General features: G+C 41.9%; 1 protein-coding gene across 2 annotated transcripts in view; it reads right to left on the reverse strand.

Moving 5' to 3' along the window:
- Positions 1–12,385: 12,385 nt before the first annotated feature.
- The window catches only part of DACH2 (dachshund family transcription factor 2), a 245,462-nt gene continuing 235,575 nt past the window's right edge, over positions 12,386–22,272 (reverse strand). For both annotated transcript variants that reach the window (XM_038123229.1, XM_038123227.1), the window contains exons 11-12: positions 20,757–20,822; positions 12,386–13,269 (exon numbers count right to left, since the gene is read on the reverse strand). In XM_038123229.1, coding sequence (XP_037979157.1) covers positions 13,232–13,269; positions 20,757–20,822 — 104 coding nt within the window. In that variant the 3' untranslated portion in view covers positions 12,386–13,231. The remainder of the gene's footprint in view (positions 13,270–20,756; positions 20,823–22,272) is intronic.

The following is a 22,272-nucleotide window of genomic DNA, read 5'->3' on the forward strand; positions in this document are numbered from 1 at the left end:
TATTTTTTTTTTTCACTTTGTCTGTTTAAGCTACTGGGCAAGTCGTTACATGAATAAATTTATTTTCTTCCTCTGAAACTGTATATTATTAAATGCTGTGTTGTTGGCATAAAATATAAGTTGATCAGACAGACAAAGATTATTATTCTGACAACTGTATACACAAGGGTATCATTGTACATTGAATTTCAGCGTGTAATATGGTATAAATCTTCATGAGAGACTCAACTTTTATTGGCTGCACAGAAGGTGCTTTTCCTTATTAAATATGGGAGATGGTCCCAGGGGGATTTTTTAAAAAATATCTTTATCCATTTTTTTCCTAGCCAGTCTCTGTGCCCTGGGAGGCTCCTGGATTCAGCGGGGTGAGGAATTCTCCCTGGAATGCCTGGATGGAGACACAGCCGTGCTTGGAATGTTTTACCTCAGCAGGACCCACACAAACCTCACCTTTCTCTTCCATAAACTCTGTCTGGAGCCTCTAGGACACAAAAATGCACCTTGATTCAGTGAAATGTTACCAGTGAAACCCTAGAATCACCCTGGATCTGCACTCCTGTCATGCCTGGCTGTCACTGACTGTTGCCATCCTCTCTTTCCACCTGCTGAGGATTTTGGGGACACCCACAGACTCTCTTCACTTCTGCACAAAATGAAGGGCAAAGAGAGACCCTCTTGTGGAATTTAAACTGCATCCATCATTTTCCTGGCCAGTGCAGAGATATCAGCTTTTATTGGCCATGAGGAATTAGGAGATTTCATCAACTGTCCATCCAGAGGGCTCCCCCACCCTCCTAAATCAGCAAGCCTGAAGAGACTGTGGAATTTTATGGTTTCTCTGTTCCTCCAGGTTGATTAGTGAGTCAATGGCACAGCTCAGCTGGGAGGGCTCTGGGCACAGGGGTGTGACTGCATTTGGAGCTGATGAAATGCCACTTCTCCACAGATTCATATATTGCACTCAACAAGTCCCTTCAATCTCCATTTGACATCCCTTTCCCCATCTGTAGATCAGAATCAGGTGGATCTTTCCTGTGAGGCTCTCTGCATCCCCACACCCACCCTATTTAGGGATTCATACTTGGCCCAATCCCACAGAACGGGTGAGGTTTGGGGGATGAAGGCAGGGCTCAGATCTGGGCTGTGCACCCTTTCTTTAAAACAGACAAAATCAGGGCTCAAACTTCCAAAACTTCTCTTCTTTGCTACGAAAAGTCGTTCATTGTGATGTTTCAGACCCTATTAGAGCTCATATGAAAACGTGGCATTACTAATTTTTTTACAGTTTACATATACAAAATTATTTCATCCTGGTATTTTCTGTTATGACTTTATAGTTTGATGCACTCAGACTACACCAGCACGTTTTACACCAGTACCAACTATAAAGTTTATATGCATCACCTTTATAGCATCAGCAAGGACTATGAAATGTTGTCTTTCTGCTACTGATTTGTGCATTATTATGTTGAGAGAAAGCAACAGCTGTAAGGACAAAATAACACTTATTTCACCACCCACAGGAACATGAAATTGCATATATTGTTTTTAAAATTAGCTATCACACGTAAAGTTCAATTGTATATAGCTAAATAATAAAAGTAAGTGCATTTTTAGGTGCTCTTCAAATGAGGTCACAGTGCTGATGAAGTTCTCAGTATTTCTCTGATTTTATGAGATTCCAGGGGCCGTGATGAGATGTGTGGCACACAGGTACAAGTGGCCAATTTAAAAATGCCCTAAATATAACTTGATGGGCTAATCACATTTACAGGCCACAAAATGTGCATGAATGCATATTGATGTGAGAAAAACACATCCAGCGAGGAAATAGTAAACTATTAAAGTGAATATGTATTATTCACTGCTAATTTTAATTAAGACTCAGTCTTAATTCTCATGTACACAATAGAAAAGATGTATTTTGGTACATGGTTTCCACAGCCTCATTTTGCACTCTTTTCCTCCGTTAGAAGTGGGTAAATGGGTTTTTTTTTAAGCAGAGTTGTTCAGGAGTGGCCTCTGGGTCTCCATCCTGTGCCTGGATGTTTGCAAACCCCACAGGAGGGTTCAGGGCACGCATTTCCTGCAAACTCTGCTCCCCACGGGAAGGACAGCACAAGCCATGAGGAACAAGGGGGAACAATTCTTTCTCAAACACTGATCCAACTGGAACACTTCAAAATTCTGATCCAGGAGGAGAAATGAGCACTGGGGCTGCTCTCCTCCAGGGCATCTGGAACTCAGAGCAAAGCTCCTGAGTTATTAGCTGGGTAGTTTAGCATTTATCTTCTGAAGTCACTGCCAAAGGCATACAGGCAGAATAAAAAATAACACCACATTGATAAATATGCATAATTTCCCCCTGCCTTCCACAAGAATTGTACAAAGTGGAAAGGCATAATTGCACTCTTAGTAAATATAATAGATCAGAATTTATTTCAGGGTGGGTTTATCTTTTTTTTTTCCCCAGACTGAATCTTTTTAACATCAGATTTCAACCTGCTGTGAGTGACTTTTGGGTCTGATTTCCAACTCTTTCAGATGGAGAATGTCACATGGAAACAAAATGAATGCTTCCGTGGCTGTGGTTTTTTGGTCATGAGAATTTATCTGACTGGGGGTGGGGGGAAGCAGAAGAGCAACTGAGCTGTGCTTGCTGAAGGAATGGGTTTGCCTCCTTGAGAACTTGGATCTCCACTGGCCACCTGGTGGGATGGGGAGTCCCCAGAGGTCTCCTGTCCCTCCCATCCCTCTCCTGTCCCCTGTCCCACCACAATGGCTGTGGCTTTTGGTTCATTCTCATGGCAGATCTCCAGCCCGAGTGTGGGACTGAGCAAGGAAAGGAGGGCAGAGTCACTGAGTGCAGCAATCCCACCTCCCAGCTGCATTTCAGATGGCAAAGGAAAAAGGAATTCACAGTAAAATGTTACTTCCTGTTTATAATTTCGTGATCCCATCTTTCTCTCAGGGGCAGAAGATCTGAGATGCAAACTGGATCTGCATTATTGTTTTTGTCTCTGAGGGAGCATCTTTATGGCACACTCAGCTCTGACAGAGGCATGGTGAGAGCTGGCAGGTCTTTTCTGCCTGCCTCCCTCCATACACCTCATCGTGGTGATTTGCCTTCATTTTACCCCTTTGATTATAAAGGACATTAAAACCAGAACTGAGAATGCCTTAAAATCTTTTCAGCTCACAGTGTGATAAACTGCAGTCAAACAAGAGAAATTACTAACCATTTTTGCTAATTAGGAGATGGTCTGCCAAATATCTTAACTATTGTTTTATTTTATTTTCCAAAATCAAGTAAGAAATGGCCATAAGAACTAGTGGCTACTGTTCAGGAAGACTTAATGGACTGACCTGTGGTGATTGCACTGAAATAAAACATAGAAACAGAGACAGCAGAAGGTAAGAATGGCCAGACTATGTTGAACAAAAAGGTGTCAAGCCCAGACCCTCCACAAGAATATTCCAAGGCACATTCAAGTGCCATTAAAGCCATGTAACTCTGTGCCTACCACTCCATAAGGACACCTATGAGGATGTCACAAGCCAAAGGTTGTATCTGTGTGTTTAATCACCCTAGACAGCTTAATCTTGATTAATTTAGCTGTTCCTTATGCAGGTTATGCTGTACAGCCACAAAAGCTTAGAATTAAAAGTACATTTTTTAAAATGTTAAATGATACTTGATTTGCAGCCTTTAATTTGTCCCTGTAGATTAACATAATGTTTCATTACACCACTGCAGAGTTACAAATATTTTATGACAATTTCAATTGTCTATTTGTTTATTATCAGGCAATAAACCCTCCAAAAACCTTATTCCCATGTTTTTGCCTTCATTTCCATTTCACACATGGTCCCAGAAGTCTTTGAGTGGGAGGTGGGAACAAATGACTTCCTGAGACCCCATCACCCTGAATTATTCCATCAGTCTATACAATCTAGAGTCAACAATTTCCCTGAGTGCCAAGCAGAATTACAAACACCTAAACCTGTTTTTAACAGGCATGAAGAAGCAGAACCCACCACGGATCTTCTGCACAGAAAACACTTGTGAATTTTCATCTGAGCATCCCTCTCCCTGGAAGCAGCTCTCTAGCACAGCAAGCAGGACACTGAGCATTCTGTGCTCCATTTAATCCCACAGCCAGTTGGCCAGCAGCTGCAGGCTGGTGGCCAGGCAGTGTTTGTGGTTTGGTGGCACTGGGAAAACCTGGAATGAGTTTCTGGTGTCCTTTCCCCAGTGCTCCTCCCCACAAAAGGACATCAGGCTGGTTGTTTTTCTTTCCTACCTGCTGGAAGGTGCTGACGTGATTTGGGGAATGAGAAGGGGGTACAGGATAGTTACAGGTTTTATGTCAGAGGCTGAACATCTGCAGACAAAATAAAAAATTTTATTTGCCTCCCTCTGGCCTTGTATAGTTCCAACAGACAACCGGGCCAGGGTTTTAATATTGCCAAATGTATGGCCAAAAAGGCCCTAAATCACAGGGCACGTGGGAAGGAGCCCAGACAGATCCCAGCACACCTGACTGAGCAAACAGCACCAGCACGGGGCTGGGGGGCAGAGCTGGGAGCAGAGGCCTGAAGAAGGGGAGGAAGAGAGAAGAATGTTCTGGGAGGCGTGTCAGGGATGGGGAAGGAGGGGGCTGTGAGGATGCTCCAGGGACCAGCAGCAGCTGGCCAGGAACACCCTGATACTCCTGGAGCCACCCTGGGGACAAAAGCAGGGGATGCTGGCTCTGTTCAGCCCGAGAATGAAGGCTGAGCTGGGGCACAGAGGGTGCAGAGCACACTTGGGCTTTCTGCCCTGCCACAGGGAGCTCTCCCAGAGCAGGGCCAGGAGCTCTGGGGACCTGCACTGTTCTGGAGACAGCTGCATGGAAAATGTCAGGGCAGGCCCTGCAGGTCAAATGTCTGGGTTTGGGGAGGAAAACCCTGACCCCTTCTCTGCCCTCAGAATGAAGAAAAGCAGACTTAAAAGCAAAATATCTTCAATAAGGTGCTTCTAAATATCCTGCAGCAGCTTATCACTGGATTAAAATCTATAAGAAATAAGGACCAAATGGTGCAAACTTCAGGCTCACTGCCCTGTTCAGGAGGGAAAACAGTACTCTACAAAAAACTCCTCAAACTTCCAAAATTAGCATCACCAAAGAGAAAGTACCAGCGTATTTGTATATTCAGGAAAATGACTCCTGCAGGAAGTCTTCCCAAAATTACTTCTGGCTCTGTGTAATTCAGGGAGATAGATGCATATGCCCATGAATTGTTTAACTGGAGAAATGTCTTTTATTCCTGTATAGCAGATGCACAAAGGGAATGGGAATGTTTTATAACTTAGGCTTTTAAATAATAAATAAATGCTGACATTCTCAGCTGAGACATCTTGATTTTTGTGTACTGTGTAATACTGAAGTGTACAAATATTTTTTTAGAAAGAATTATTTTTCCCTTTCTAAAAAGAATATGAAACCTCGAGAATATGATAAAACATCACAGTTGGTTTCTAAATGCTTTGCATCTTAATATGGTTGAAGTTAAGGCAGTAAGTAATTTCTGAGTTTTTCCCTTGAGCCACGTAGTTCTTTTCATATGTAATTATTCTCTGAGTGCATTAGATAATGCTATGGTTCCCACAGCTGTATACACATCTATAAATCATTAATGAGGCAGTTAACTGAAACAAAACTATAAAAGATTTGCATTACCCGGCAGAACCCAGCCTTAATTGACTTCCAGTTATTTACAATTAATTTTTCCATTTGGAATAATGATTGCAAGCAACTTAGGGTTTTTTTTTTACTGAGGAATTAGATGCTGACTATTCATCAAAAGTTTTTACAGAGAGGCTGTGTCAGTGGCCAGCAATGAGCTGGAGGCAATCTGATTTTTACACACACATCCTCTCCCCAACACTGGCTGAGGGGATGGGGCATGTGCAGTAAAATGCAGACAGGAGCCAGCACAAACTTTTTTTTGTCCTTTTAATCACATATCTAAGTTTAACTACAATTAATTTCTTCTCTTTATAGCATCCAGCTGAAAGACAATAGGATGAACAGAGCTGGCTGCAGCTCTACACAGAATAAACTGCATGAATGAAGAGTGAGTAAATATTTATTTCCATCTCACAGGACTGTAAGATAGACACTGGGGAATAAACAATGCAGGGGCTGTCGAGTAAATATTATTCCATTATGCTATTTAAAAATTACTTTTATAGAGCCATGGAGCACAGAGTAAACCCTCATTAAGTTGTCATTGTTTGAGTAAGGCCCAGGAATGGGGCTGTGAGTCAGAGCCTGGACAGACACACGGAAGAGATCAGCTCTCTGCGCCATGAGAGCAAGCATAACTCTGGCTGACACTAATGGGCTGGGGATGTGCTCATCAGGAAGGGATGTCACCTTCAAATTCCTAATAAAAGTTAAGTCAGGAACCACCAGGCCCATTTGCAGCAGCTGATGTTATCTGCCTCACCCTTCAGCCTTCCCTTTCCACAATCCTGAGCACAGGGCAGTGGAGATTCCTGGCTGGGAACCTCACTGGGAAATGAGGAAATCTCAGGTACTGGGGTGCACTACACTGCCTCCTTGGAAATCAATCCTTCCCTGACACTGAGCAAATGATCCTTTAGTGATTTCCCCTTGCTATCCTTTGGGTACAAAACACATACAATAAACATTTGGGCTGTTGTCTGTCCTCCCCCTCAGCTGCAGCTGCCATGCTGAGCAAGCCGAATGTCCTGCTTTATTTTCTTGTTTAAAATAAATAATTTTGCTGTCCTTTGGCTAACATTTGAGACTCTCCACTCGTGCCAGCTGGCTGGGCTGCCCTGAGCCAGGCACTGCAGGTGAAAGCAGCCCTGTGAACACAGGGAGGGCACGGGGAGCTTTGATTTCTGTGCACATGGTTTAGACCAAGAGACAGCCACCGGTGAATGTGGGGGAGTTTAATTCTGAGTGATGGCAAAGCAAGAGGCTGCTCTCTGCCTTATCAATAGGTGCCAGCAAAAGGCCACTGGAATTGATCTAGGAAATGACAGCCCAACACTGGTAACCTTGAAAACCCTGCAATCTCCTGCTGGAGTCATTTTCCCCAGGTTCTGTTCTGCTGGGCTGTGCTGCAAAGTGCAATGTAAAGTGAGGTGACAGCCTGGCCATGGGTCATTCAGGCTGGCAGTAATTCCAGCCTTGGCAAATCGGTCCTGCCTCCTCACCAGTCCATGAACTTCACAGACGCTTCCCTTCCTCATGCTGCACTGGCTACTGCATCAGTTCAGCTGGACAGCACTTCCACGTGTGAAGGCTGAGAGGCTTTTCCTTTGGAAATCAGGCTGCCACCAGATGAGCAAACAACGTTACTGTTTTCATTAAGATCCCACACCCTGTCAACACACAACATTGGCAATTGCATGTCAAATAGCTGTGCTCTCCCAAATTGTGCAGTACAATTGAGACAGTGTTTTTGCTGTCTCCATGGTCCTTCTTACTGGGCTTGTTGTCCTGGAGTGGGGAAAGCTCTGTAAACTCAGACCTGCAGTGACTCTTTATGCACAGAGGTGATATTGCTGACACAGATTTTTTATTTTCCAATGGGTCCAAAATATCAAGCTGATCAACCCCCTATCCTGAACAGTCTGATGCTGCCTGTCTTCAAGCAGCAAAAAAGAAATACTCTGGCTTGGTGGTTTGCTTTGAAGAAGCCAAAACCAATTTAAGTGAAAACAAAACTTTCATTTGGTGAAAATTTCTGTTACTTTCAAAAAACGTGATAAAAACCATGCAATTTACTTACCAGCTTCCATAAATCAGGAGTCTTAGTCCTGCAAGGTTTCTCCTCCCAGTGGCAGAATTCTCACTTTCCTGTGTCTCCTTTCAGCTGAGTTTGGTTTGGTGTAAGGATCAGCACCTGTCAGTCCAGGCTGTGGATTAAACACAATTGCTTTTCTCTTTTCTCTTTATGCTTTTTTCTTTTTTTCCCCCAAGTCAGTATGAGCAGAACATAACATACTAGAAGAAATAAAGAATTACAGTCAGGAAGTGAGGAATTACATTTTTTTTTCCATTGGAATGGAATTTCAGTATCCAATTATAAGGAAAATGCCATGAAAAGAATCAGAGCTTTTTCCACTGCTTTGCACATTGTAAAGTCATTTCAACATTGTGATATAGGCGTCAAACGTTACTAAATCAGCTGTCAAATGCTACCAAACACTTACTTTGCACAGGTGTAAATGATCACATAAAATGCAAAGCACTGATCTGACACCAAAAATCTCTGTGTACCATTTCTGTCTTCAGCAGCTTTACAGAACTATCAAGAAAAAGTCCAATAGGGAGTTTATTCCTTGTTTTTTATGCATTTTTGGTCTGTTTTCTTACTTTTAGGGATGTGGTTTCCCCCTCTGCTCCAGCTGACATCAAGGAAGAGAATGCATGGAATAGCTTTGAACTGATCTGCAAAGAACAATATTATGTTTCATAATAATGTCCCAAATGTTAAAGAATTTTTCCTGCCAAAACCTCTCTTCTGTAAGTGTCCCAGCATCATCAACTGATGGCACACAGCTCTGGGAATAAACACTTTCAGCTAATGGCAGGAATTTTCAGGGGAAACATGAAACAGATATTTCTCCCTGACACAGAATGAAATGTAAGATTAAAGTTAAATGCCAAATCCTACCAGCACTGGAGAGAATTAAGGTTTATTTTTCATTCCTGTTAATTCTTTCCTCTCTTTTTAGCTAAATCATCTTGTTTTACTTAATGCCAGTGGTTTTTCCTGTTTGGCCACTTTGGTGGATGGGGGGACAATCCATTTTAGGAATGTGGCTTTGGTAACAAAGCTTCAGGCAAAGCCCAGATCCTAAAGGAGCACCCTGCAGGCTCCTTGCTGTGTCCAGCTGTCCAAAGGCAGGGCAGGGTGACCACAAACGCCTCCCTGCCCCTCCTGCAGCAGCCCCAAAGGTGCCCTGGTCCATCCATGTGCTGCTGGGACATTCAAGGGCCTCATGCAGAGCATTTAAATCAGGCTGTGCACAGCAAAAACTCCTAAGAAGCTTAATGTCAGGGGGGTGGGACTGCAACATTTATTGTGGGGCAGCTGTGACACAAACCTTGCCATAATGAAACCACTTCAGGTAACAACTCAAAAGGACTGAAGTGTCTCCACTGTTTTACTTTGGATTTTCTTGTGAAAAGTAAGTCTGGCCCACTGGGGGCTGAGTGAAGCACGCAGTGATTAATTAGAGCTGGATGGATTTTGTATAGTTCAATATGAATGTGTCACTTCTCTGGCTGCTTCATCTCCATCTTCCCTCCGACCAGCCAGAAATTATTCCAGAATGCTTGCTCTGGAGCAGCAGGTATATATATATATATATATATATATATATATATATATATATATATATATATATATGTATTTATATATACACACAGTAAAACCCCCCCTTTTCTCACAACTAACCATTCTTGGGACACAAAAAAATAATAGATGGTGAAAAGGGATCTACTATTCAGTGAATCCACATTCCAGTGTCCTTTCTGAAAGAGCAGTGAAAGCATTTTCAAACACGCAAGGCTGAAGGTATGTTAAAATAGTTAAACTATTATAAAACATCCACTTGTTAAAGTATCACTAATCACAAGAACATTTTAATGTATGGCATTGTATTTGCTTTCACAGTTTTGGATTATGTCAACAGAATCACATAATGAAGATGTAGTAAAATCTTACTGCATTTGCAACTGAAACTCAGAAAAATGGGAGGTTTTATTTTAAAAAATGAGCTCCAAAGAGAATTTTCCCTCTGCCTTAGATGCCCACACCCAAATGTTCATGCAAAAGATGCTCTGTTCCAGCAGAATACCCAAACAGGTCCATGTCCAAAGGCAAGGGTGGGTGCAGCACCCACAAAAGCTGCAGCATTTGTGCTCTGCTGACACTGAACTGGCTCCTTTCAATTGATTCCTTTGATGTACAATAACAGGGCAGCAGCAAATCATTATCCATCCCTAATACATCATTATAAAAATACTTTTTTTTACTGCCCTTCCATCTCAGCCTCAAATCATCAAAGAAGCCCTTATTTGCAGACAGAACTAAAGTCAGATTGTTTATTAACAGTGATTTTACATGTGCTTAAACATTTGCAGGGTGTATTAGAAATGATGACAGCTCATGACCTGGCTTAGAAAAGCCCCTCTGTAAATTCCTTGCCCACCCCAGCAAGGGCAGCAGGGCCAGTGGATGCTGCAGGGCCACAGCAGGGAGCAGCAGGGGGAAGGTGGAAGTGCCTCCATCAGTGCTGCTGATGCCAAGGGTTCCAGATCCAAGCCCAGGCTGGGAACTGTCCCATGTGTATTTAGGGCTCAGTGCCTGCACAGGCACAGGAGGGGTTGTGGAGATCAGCTGAGGCCATAAAGGAAATCTGTAACAATTCAGGTTAGCCCACATTTTGTCATGTTACTAAAAATAGTCTGTAAATAAATGTATTTACAGGCCACTTCCTTGTAGGCAGCAATTACTTCAAGCAGCATCCAGGTTTTAATGCACAGCCATGTTCTCACTGTGCACTGCTATAGATCCAGGCTTCAAATGGAGATTGGGCACTATTGAGCCTCTGGGGTTTATTATGGTCTGCATTCCACAGCACCCAGAACCCATCTCCTTGCCTGCATTCAGCCAAGATCATGGATGGCTCCATGGCCACTCCACAGGGCACCACACTCCTGGGCAGGCTCTCGGGGAGCCAGAGCTGGCAGAGGGGCCGTGGGTGCTGCGCCCCAGTCACACCCAGCTGAGCAGGAGGGGCTGTCTGTGTCCCTCTGCACACACCCAGACAAAAACCACCCTAAAACCCCAACCCCAAGAGGAGCTGTCCCTCTCTGGGAGCCAGCTGGGGCTGTTCCAGTGAGGAGGAGTGTGGTGGGGAAGGCTGAGCCTTTAAAAGGCTTGAACACCTTCCTTCCACACAAGGTTTGTTCATCAGGCTGAGCTGACACCCAAATCCCTCAGCCTCCTGCTTTGTCAATACTTACCAGGAGCCACCTAGTGAGGACTGAAAACAGAGTCAGTCTCTCCAGTTTGTCAGTCTCCTAAACTTCATTTGTCAGAATTTTGACATTTAAAACCAATCTGGGATGGGCAGAGCAGGAATCAACCTGTGCTCCTCAACCCAGGCTCAGTGATGCCCTAAGGAATGTGTAGATCAGCCACTGAGGGGAAAAATGCTCAAAAGGCCTTTAAGGAGATGGAAGAAAGTGCAAAAATGTTGTTATTTTAAAGACTGAGCTACTTTGTTACATGAAGTCTTTCTAAACTACACGATATTGGATAACTGAGCAAAGATCTCTCTTCAAAATCTGCCCTTCACAGGAGCACTGCCAGCACTGGGCCAGGCAGAAATGCTGCAGCACCCCAAGCGCTGTTCAACTCCTTTTTAAAAATAAGATTTATAATAAAGTCCAGCCCTGACTTCAGAAAATTCCACTGGAACTGAAACTAAAATTAATATAATACCTAAAAGTACAATTTAAGTTCTGGTGTTGCAATGTTTTATTCACACATGAGCATTTATTAAGAATCAGGAGGACTCATAATTCCTAATGCTCCTGTTTCTTTGTCTCATTCAACTTTTGATGCTTTGATCAATGGCAGCATGATTAATGCAATTATTAGAACAGCTGTTATAAAAATTATATTGAAAAAAACCCAATTTGTACACTGGAAGAATACTCTGATAAGTCACTTGATCACCCGTAGAACAGAGGGCAACAAGTTTTCTTGCACTGACACCGGTTAAGATAAAGATTTCTTTTAGGAACAAAAAAAATCAGGAGATTCTTTTCTGCAGAGTCCGTTTATGAAAGTCTGCTAATGAGAAAAAAAATGCAGTGCTAGAAATGAAAGAAATTGTGAACACTCTACATTTAGACATAGCCAGAAGTCAACATAATCATAGGGAATATATTCCCTGTAGATCTACTTAAGGGTCTTTTTTAAGTGACAGTGATTTATATTCAGGGCATGTGTGTGTAAACATGTGTACATAAACAGGAGTTGGGAAGGAAATAAGCACTGTGCCTTTGACCCAGGAATCAAAATAAAGAGGGAACAGGTGATCACTTAATTCTACCTGACTCAAACCAACCTGCAGTGCCATGTTTTGAGAAGGGAAGCTTTCAGCTATTTTCAAAGTTCAGAATCTGGAGCATACAATAATTAGGAAGATGTTTAATACCAACCCACCCTCTTTATTAAGTCATTTCTTCAAGTATTTTTAATAGTGCAAAATACTGGTTTGCATCAGTACATTTACTATGGGAATTCACAGTCCAAAAAAAATCTTAAAAGATTTCCAAAGTCAAACAAAAAACTTTTTAATACTGTATTTTTAGCAAGAACATTTTTAACAAAGAATGTGTACTTTAACTTAATATGGTACAACAGAGAAACCATACTTAAAAGTTTCCATTATCTAACACTCTACTGCATATTCATTTTTCCATCTTAAAAGACCAAAAGCCAAGCTGAACTGAGCATTAAAAAAAAAAGCATCAATTATAATCCTCATATTACATCAGCTATTAGGGTTTAGCTCACACTTTTGAATCGGTCATCTAATGAAAGGACAATTTTTACATCGTTCTTTTAAAAAATGTACACACATTTCTTTTTAAAACGTAATATATATCGAGTATCTGCTTCAGTAAACAAAGCTTAATTTATAAACACAATCGAAACAGCTCCATGTTGAACAGTTTCAGTGATAAACTGGACTTGTATGATGTACAGCCAGTGAGGACCATTGTGGCTTAAAATCATTGTGCCATTGCTATTCAGTAATAGCCACCTCCTAAGGAAAAAAAAAAAAAAGTTCTTTTTTTGGGGCAGGGTGGGGAGGAGAAATAATTGATGTATGTGCTTAAAAATACTAAAACTCCTTTCTATCTCCAGGGACCTAAAAATGATCTGTTGTGACAGGCTTGGTTTGGTATGGTAAGCTTGTAAAAAGTCTCAGTATTTCTTAGTACGGCAGTTTTCAATGCAGCAACAGTAAATTGCTTGAAATTGTCCTTCAAGTTTCATGCTACAAATCCTGTTCCTCACACAGTACTGAAGGCATCAAAGGTTGGAAGGGACGTTTCTCAGGAACTATATAGTCTTCAAATAGTGGTCATTATACATTTTTCAGCAATAGGTGCTTCCTTCAGTACATAATGGTGGGCTTGATGTATGTTCTGTTTTCTGGAGGGAAACAAAAAAGAAGGAAAAGGTCAATTACACAGTTGAACATTTTAAAATTAACAACACTTAGGTGCTTTCTTCACTTGGTTGTGGATATTTTTTTTTCCTCAAGCCAAATGAGCAGATCTAAAAGTGATATAACCTAAACTGCCCATCACGTGGCACGTTTTGTGTAGGAAAAGGAGACACTGGGTGACAACACCTGGCCAAGCCCCCAGGAAAGGACAAAGACCCACCACCACTTGCCCAGGTGTTTGCCAGCAATGGCAAACTTGGATTTTCTTCCTGTAAGGCATTTTTTTTAATCAAACAGTCCTTTTCTCCCAAAGGCAGCCTGTGTTGGACTGGTGCCTCCCTGGGACAGACCCAGGGACAAGGCACCAGCTTCACCACACACCCTTGTCACTGCACAAAACCTGCCAGGGAACAGGGTGTTAAAACTGCACTGCTTTCAGAAAATGTAAATCAGGATCTGTTCTTGGAAAACTGTTCTTTCATTCAGAAACCACCACATTTCTCTTAAAATTCTGTTTCTTTATTTAGAGAACGAAGCAGAAAAGCACTTCACAAAAATATTCCTAGTTATAGTACCTATCAACTGTGATTTTTCACATTAAGCAACTTTAAGCCCAGAGAAAAAATAAATATTGAAATGCCCACAGAAACTGAAGCTAACAAGAATCCATATTCCTGCTCATTATACAATGAATCATGAATCCACCCAGTTAAATCTGCAAGAACTGATCTGGAAGATGATAGCAAAATGATAATATGGAGCAGCATTTTGTATAATGTTGACATCTCTCCCATTACTGCTTTACATACGCCAATACCGAGCACTCCTAAGGAAAGAACAAGTATTGACCTGCAAACTGACACTGATCCTTGGAGCAATCTCCAAGTTTGCCACATTTCAATTTCAAAATGCATTTCAGCTATAATATGAGTGATTTATCATTTAGCAGTAGCTGTCAAAGTAACCTCCTAGATAAAACAAAAACATCTGGAACCATAAACAGAGCAGAGCAGTAGCTGAATTTTAATCCAAATCCGACATGTTCACTTCATTAGGAACAGGAAACAGCTAATTAGTAATTGAATGTTTTGTGGTTTTAAGGAGGCTCAGACTCTCCAAACTGAGATGATTTAATACGTATTTTGGATGTAAGCACAAATAAAGATCACAAGAGCCAGGGACATAACAACTCCAGAGGGATGTTTGGGAGCCTCCGAAGAAAGAACTAAAATGAGTTTCAGGCCATTGGCTGATGAAAATTCTTGTTTTAAACCTGGTGGGGAATTATTAAAGCCTGGGGGGTTCAGCAGAAATGCAGGGATTGAGCACTGTGGGGTTTGTTTGTGGTTTGGGGTTTTTTTTTCCTTTTTCTCATGATCATTAGGAAGCTGCACATGGCTTCTTCCTAGGGGAGGCTGTTCTTTACATTCTTATTAAATTTTAAGTATTATTTTTCAAATTAAGGTAAGATGAGGACATGGAGGGTACTGTGGGCTGACTAAACTTTGGAACAGTTTTCCGTATTTCCTTCCAATCCCTTTTATTTCTCAAGGAAAGTTCAAGGGAGATATCGGGAATACCTGTAAGAGAGAAAAGTAAATGCCACAGCTCAAGCCCAGTGCAGCCACCCAGGAGAGATCATTGATCAGTGAACAGAGAGTGCATAGTTAAATATTTCCTTTTTTATAACACCCTCAATTATTCTCCAGAAATTAAAATACTTTTTCTGTTCCTGTGTAATAAACTGAATTTCATGGCATTAACCACGTCACACAGCAATCACCTCTGAGGAATTAATGTGTTGGGAGCAGCTGTGCCCCCACTTACACAGGAAAGACAATGTGATGTTGTCAAATTAATCTTTTCTGGAGAATATTCACCATCTCCTCAGTGCAGCTGACTGCAAGCTACAGACCATTTTATAGCACTTTACTGTATTATAGAGCAAAGATTTGAATAAATCTGTGTGCAATAAATGTATTCTTTTATCAGGTTTATCCCTTAATCAAATATTCATTTATGTGGGCTTCATTCTATTAAAAAACGAAATTATACAAAGGTGAGCAAAAGCGTAGATTTACAGTAGTTTAAAGCCTAATCTCATTCTCTAGGGGTAATACTGACAATATAAAAACTGTATAAATGATATTCCCTAACACTAAATATGCTTATGAGCCCCCTGTGCATGTTACACTGCTTTACAGCCTACAGAGCAATGCATGACTGGCTTAATAAGCAAGACATTTAGAAAGGAGGTTTTTTCTTCCCCTTCACCATGTATAAGACAAGTAAAGATCTCTGAGTTTCTTGGTGAGCCAGAGTCTGTGTTAACAAATGGAATTTTCCCTCAGGACAGCGTTTCTTCCCTGAGTTGTTAGCCCAGGGTAGGTGCAGCTCTTGCACTTTATTTAGCCTCAGTATCATCATTTATATTTTTCTTCCAAGGTTTTAATGGGTGCATAAAGGACAAATCCAAAGGCAATAATCATCATCTCCGTATTTATTCACGTTTAATTTTTTTCCCAGCTTATTCCACATCTCTGAATTTTCTGAATCCTTTGTTTGTAAGATCTCTGGTTTAAATTGAGAATTTAGCTTTATTTCTCTAAACTACTTTAAAACAAAACAAGTGTCCAACTGCACAGGAGATGAGCTCTCCACCTTTCCCAGGTTGGGTAAACAGCACCTCAGTCAGATCAGAGCCAAGTTCAGCTTTGGAGGAAGCAACACATGGGAAATGCAATGCTGTAACAATAAATTAACTTGCAAAGCTGGGGCTAATTAGTTTGAACCAGTGTCTTTGTACAAAGAAAAAAATCAGACAAAACCAGTTTGCTTCTCCAAAGGATCACATCCCTCAGAAAACCCCTCTTTCCCTACAGCCCTTGGCAGACGGGATTGCTGCCTGCTTGGAAGGGGAATGAATCCAGGCCCTGCTTGTGGGTAAGGACCAGAGCAATGACCAAAACTCAGCAAAGGATCCCTTCACTCCCGTGAAAAGAAGATGGATCTGGGCTGATCATTCAGCTGAATGACAAGTAAAAATTACTTCTTAGCCTGCTTATTAGTTGTCCAGCAAAACTTCTCTTTTATCTGCAAATATCCTTCAAACTGAGCAGTGAGAGAGCAAGGCACAGCTCCCTCCCTCTTGACCCAGGAAGGACATGGTCAATAAACGGTTCTGTGAGCAGCAGTACCAACAAAGGTTGGTTTGTTTTCATCTCTCCCACTTTCCTATGGCCTCTCTCCACCCTGCAGAGGTGTAGATTTGATATCACAGGTGCCCTCTCTGGAATCTCGAGCTGGCTGAGCCCAGGGCATCCCTCAGCATTGGTACCAAAACCTCTCCTTCCTCCCAGGCTGACCCTGCAGAGCTGCTCACCCACAGAGCTGCTGGGTAGGAGTTTCTTCCCCTCTTATTTTGTGTGCGAGGCAGCTGAGTTGACCCTGTCAAGTATTTCCTCATCCATGCTAAGAGAGTTAAAAAAACTTGAACTAAACCCAGGATTTCTAGAGAGTCCCTGTAAAGCCTGCTCCTGGTGAGCCCCTATGGGGTAACTGAGCTGCACGTGGCTGTGTGGGCATGGAGTGACAGTCTGGGAACTGCACAGGAGCTTTGAAGGAGCTTTTCTAGGGACTCTGCAATGACACAGCACGAGGCAGCCAGCAGGGGTTAACTCACAGCCTCCAGAGCAGGACATGCTCTAGGGAGAGAACACAGCTTGGGCAGGAGGAAGAACAACAGGCTTAAGACTCAGATAAAGCAGCTGGATTCGAGAACTCTGGTTAGATCAGTACACCAAGGAACTGAAGCCCAGTCTTCCACATGATAAACCCCAAAATACATTCCAAACTACACCAGTTCTTTATCTTTGACAAATAAATAAAATGTTATTCACATGTTAGATAAAAATTAAATGCTATTCACGGTAACCCCAGAGTTTTTGTGCTGAATCTCTGCCAGGTTATGTCACAGACAAAAGCAGCAGCAGCAGCCCTGGGTCACCCTCCTGTTGCAGGCACAGTGAAGTACATTTTCACCTCAGGAAAGCCTGCCTGCCTATGCCGCTGCCTCCTTCCTGAAATTTTATTTTTTTGTAAATTGTTGTTATCAAGTATTACTGTAACATTTACTTTTTAAGATTTTAAGCTAACATTGCTTTGCTGATTGTTCCACTATCCCCTAACAATGAAATATTGTAATACAAAAGTTAACTAAGGTATAAACATGCAAAAGGAGAAGTCTCCCTGCGATCATAAAATGATGTTATTTTCTGTTCAGCAGTTCATGTTACTGCTGTTCATGCTAATTAATTAAAGGAGCTGTTGCTGTAATGTGCAAACAGGGAATCTGAGAAACTGAGAGGGCTTTTAGGTCTCGGAGTGAAGTTAAGTCAATCTGGGCGCGGGCAATCAAATGTAATGAAATCACTTGTCAGTGCTAAGCTTGCAAAAACTGTGAAGTTTGACTAGGGAGTAAAAGGATTATAATTAGATTTCCAATAGGATAATAACTAAATGGCAGAAAGCAGTAAAGAGAAAATATTACTTTGTTAGCTAATGGTGCTGCTGTTCGGTTTTAGTTTTTATCAGCACACTTGTAGTTGTGCTAATTTAATTTGCTTTTATCAGCAAAAATGCACTACTCGAATGGTACTTGAATGTCATTTGCAAAAATCATTGATCTGAAGGTGCACTTAATGACACCCAGCATGTTTATTTTATGTGGAAGGGAGACTGGCTGATAAAATGGTTGATGCACTGTGGTGCTGGCCCAGGAGTGAGTGGTGGAAGCAGGAGCAGGAGGGTGTCTGAGTGCTCATCACCTGCTCTGATCTCCTCTGCCAGCTAAAAACCTCCCAGCTCCAGCTCTGAACTACATCTGGGATGTGGAGGATGGAGGCATTAGACTGTAAAGTTCAAGAAAGTTTTAGGTCTCATCTGCATGAAATTTCTGTTCAATTAATATACAAAGCAGAGGGAAAATGAGTCAACTAAATGGAAAAGATTTATAATGCAGATCAGAAACGCAGTACATGAACAGCTTGTGTTAATAAAATCATTTTAAGAAATGAGCATAAAATATGATATGACTTAATCACTGCGAAAGGTGGCTGTGCAGTAGTTCTGTAATTTTCCTCTAAAGCATCTTAAGGAGATACTGGCAGTGGAACTAATTGAATTTCAAAGGAAAAGCACTGTGTGAATGATAGATTTCTGTCCAGCAGAGCTATTGACAACAGAAAAAGAAAGCTCTGTATTGATGCTAAAGCTTTTTTTCTGAGCAACTGACAGAGATTTTGGAAGCCTGGAAACAGCTTTGTATTAGGGACATGTGTTTTGCCCCTTCCTCCTCCTAGGGCCCAAAAAACAAAGGCAGCAAATGACAGGGGCAGTGAGGGAGTGTGCTTGAATTGTCAGAGCTGCAGCAGCCATAGGAGCTGTCAGGGACACGAATGGTTATCAAAGGGAAAGGGAATAAAAAGTTATTACAGTATCAGCATAAATAAAAATGAAAGGGACAGTGCTACAGGACAGGAACACTTTGAAATCTAAACAAGCTCCACAGAGAGCTCTCCAGAAAGCTTTTTATCAGCTGAGAGTGTTTAGTGACCAAGTGGCTCAGCTCCTCACGTGTCCCCACGAGCAGGATTACCACGCCAGGGGGGTCAGAGCCAGCAGGGCAGAAAAGGGAAGGGGAGGGACAGGGACAGGGACAGGGTTGCAGCTCCTGCTGTCAGGCCTTGTCCTGCTCCCACTGAGCCCAGGGACACTGAACACAGGGAACATCCAGCTCTCCCCTTGGCCACGCTTAATAAAAACTTCCTGAGCCAAAGCCTCTCATAACTGAAGGGGTGATATAGTTGGGATCAGATTAAAAGAAAAAAAAAAAGTAAAAACTCAATGTGAAATAAAAATGGTAAAAAATCACTGTGTATTAATAAACCACAGGTAACATAAAAAACTTCTCTTAATTCCTTCAGGCAAGGAGATGGTCATTGGAAGTGGCTGTGTATCACTTTCCTCACAGTATTTGTAATAATTTCTGATGTAAAGACATGTTTGAGCCAAGTGTCACGGCTTTTCTTCAACTGAAAAGTGAAATTACCTTTCTCTTCTTTACCAGAGTCTGCCCAGATGCACCTTTGACTCTCAGAGTTGTCTGGAAGAGCACTGGGCACTCCTCTCAGCAGGTACCATGAACAGATCAGAAATGTAAAGAACATTTTGCTCATCAAATTTAAATACATGTGTCCCAAGTGCTCATCCAATATTTTGACTATTTCTGGCAGCAGCAATTTTCCAATTGCAATATTTAGAGCACAGCTCTCATTATATGTGCACATATATATACACACATATGTCAGATGTATATCTCTGCATTACAATAAAGCTGTGATTCTCCTTCTCTGTAATACAGAGCATATGAATCTAAAATCACAAGAAGAGACAGCAGTAAAAATATTTGAAAGCTTTCCTGTGAGGATGGCAGATGGACGACAGATGCATACCAGAGGTATGCAAGTCAAACCTTCCCCAGCTGAAGAGAAATGCTCAAGTGCGGTTTGTGTCTCTAAGTGCTCTGCAGCCCTTCTCCTGTCTGCACAAACTGCCTGCAGTTGCCTCAGCACAGGGGATTTCTGCACATTACCACTCCATGAAGCAGGAGAAAGGGTGAGACTGCTCTAAGAAGCAGCAGCTCTGTGAAGAGGCAGCTCTCTCCAGAGAACTGAATGAACATGGCACAGGACTGAAGGGAGAAAAACTCTACAAGCTGGACTTTGTTCAGAGAATACCAATGTTCAAATTGCTCAGAGCAGATTTCATCACAGGTGACTGTGGATTTTCTGTGTGGCTCAAAGAGACTTCCAAGAGGAATGGGAATATCCCTGGGGAATATCCCTGTGTCCCAGCTCCCCCAAGGGAGGATTTCACAACTCCTCACATCCCAGCTGCAGCCAGAACTCGTTTCCTGCTCTTTGGGAAGCACTCAGGCCATACCTGGAGGTGCTGCACTTACACACAGCCACAGTGTGAAGGAAAAGTAGCACCAGACAACTGCCCATAATGTCAACATGGCTTTTCTTTTTCACTTACAGTTCATGCATTTTTTGAAAACATCTGTGGTCTTGGTAGGTAGGTAAAGACCAGAAGTAAAATATTTCAAATGATAAACCATATGTAAAACCCCTTTTGAACTAAGGGAATATGTCTTGGTAGATAAACATCAGTTTTAAAACAAACAGCACCTCTAAATCACCTCAGCGAAATACCACCTCTAGTTAATTCCTGATCTTGTCAAGTTAATTTCTGATCTTTGCTCTTACAAAGGTTTTGTGTATCAAACAGGAAAACAAACTGAAGTTCTGTAATTTACACTTATCCTAAACCATGAAAACAGATACAAAAATGACTGTACTTCATTTTTAATGACAAGCACACAAGTGAGGAGCTGTGGTACATACTGCACCTTGCATGGCTGCGCTGTCATGTTGGGTTCCGTTGTGTTCTATTTCCATATCTGGGATTCCAGCATCTGAAAGATGGGAGACTGAAGATTAATGCGTTCCCCTTTGCCCCTCTCTCAGGCATCCTTAGAAAAATATTTATAGCAAACTAGGGTGCTCTCCAAGTTAACATGGTCTTGCATAAAACATTTGGTCCTCATAGCATTTTCAGTAGTAAATTGTTCCCAAAATGTGCAAACATTACTGGTCTCACAGTGAATTATTTTTAACGTGCTTCACATTTGTCTGACGATCAGATAATAACCAACACGTGGTAGTAATATGTCTGCAAAATCCTCTTGGAGAATGAGGGCATCTGACACATGAAAAATAAAAGTTGAAATTAAACTGTGATAATATTAAACCACATTGACTCTTGTGTACAGCCAAGTACCTCCAAATTACAGAGTTGAAGAATATAGCCAGTGCCAGGCAACAGTTTTGGGGTGTGTGTATCAGTTTGTGTGAGTGCATGCTACAGATAAGGACTGTGCAAATTGCATTTCCAACCTCAGCTCGGGATGTGTGAGCATGTGTTACCACCCAGACCCAAATTACAGCTGTCATATCATGTGAAGTATTTCCAGATCTCTGAGAAGAGCTTTCCAAAGAGGACTGTGCTCTTTTTTTTGTTTTTCTTTTCCAAGTTGAGAAGGAGTCTCATGACACTCACTCTGGACCTGTTTAATTTCATGTTGGTGATCCCTGTGTCTGCACAGTCCTTGGGGTGGGGGCGGGGGCTCCAACACCCCAGGGTGTTACAGGAACAGATGCCACGATCCACCTTGTGCCAACAAGGATTAGCATGAAGGGGATGTGATTTGAATCCATGGCACCTCAAATCCTGGAGAAACATCTGCTTCCCTTATCACACAGCCCTTAGAAATTACAGGAAGGAAAAACCCACACCTGAAAGGAAACTGTGTGTACAGTTTGGGGGTTTTTCTGTGCAAAAGCCTGTTCTGGACTTTCTCAAACAGGGAATAACTGCACTGCTGCTTGCACAGATCCCTTCAGCTGAGTGTCATGATCTGTCACAGAGGTGATGCTTTGCTGCTGACCCTGCAGTAACTGAGCCCTGAGTGAAAGCAGGGCAACCCTGAGAAGTACAGTCCTTACAGGAGAGCCATAGCTCAGCAATAAATGTGTAAATGAAATACATATCATGTGTGCATATACAGCTCTATAAATGTATATGTGATAAAAAAGCAGTATTTTCACATATACATTTTTTTCCTTATAAAATTACAAGTGACTGCTATTCTGCAGGGTTTCCCTTACTCAGATTTCTGTTCTGAAGGCAAGTGCAGGGCACTGACCTATCAGTCTGAAAAGGTTCTTTCTTCTCCAACCCTTCAGAGTACACATTGTATATACCAAAAATGACAAAGTCATCTGTAACTAATAACAGCATCTGTTAAATGAGACAGACTGTCAGAGTTAAATTAAAAATACTCAGAATAGCCCTTCACATTTTGT

This window comes from Motacilla alba, chromosome 4A (assembly GCF_015832195.1).
Source record: "Motacilla alba alba isolate MOTALB_02 chromosome 4A, Motacilla_alba_V1.0_pri, whole genome shotgun sequence".
In the NCBI taxonomy this organism is placed as follows: domain Eukaryota; kingdom Metazoa; phylum Chordata; class Aves; order Passeriformes; family Motacillidae; genus Motacilla; species Motacilla alba.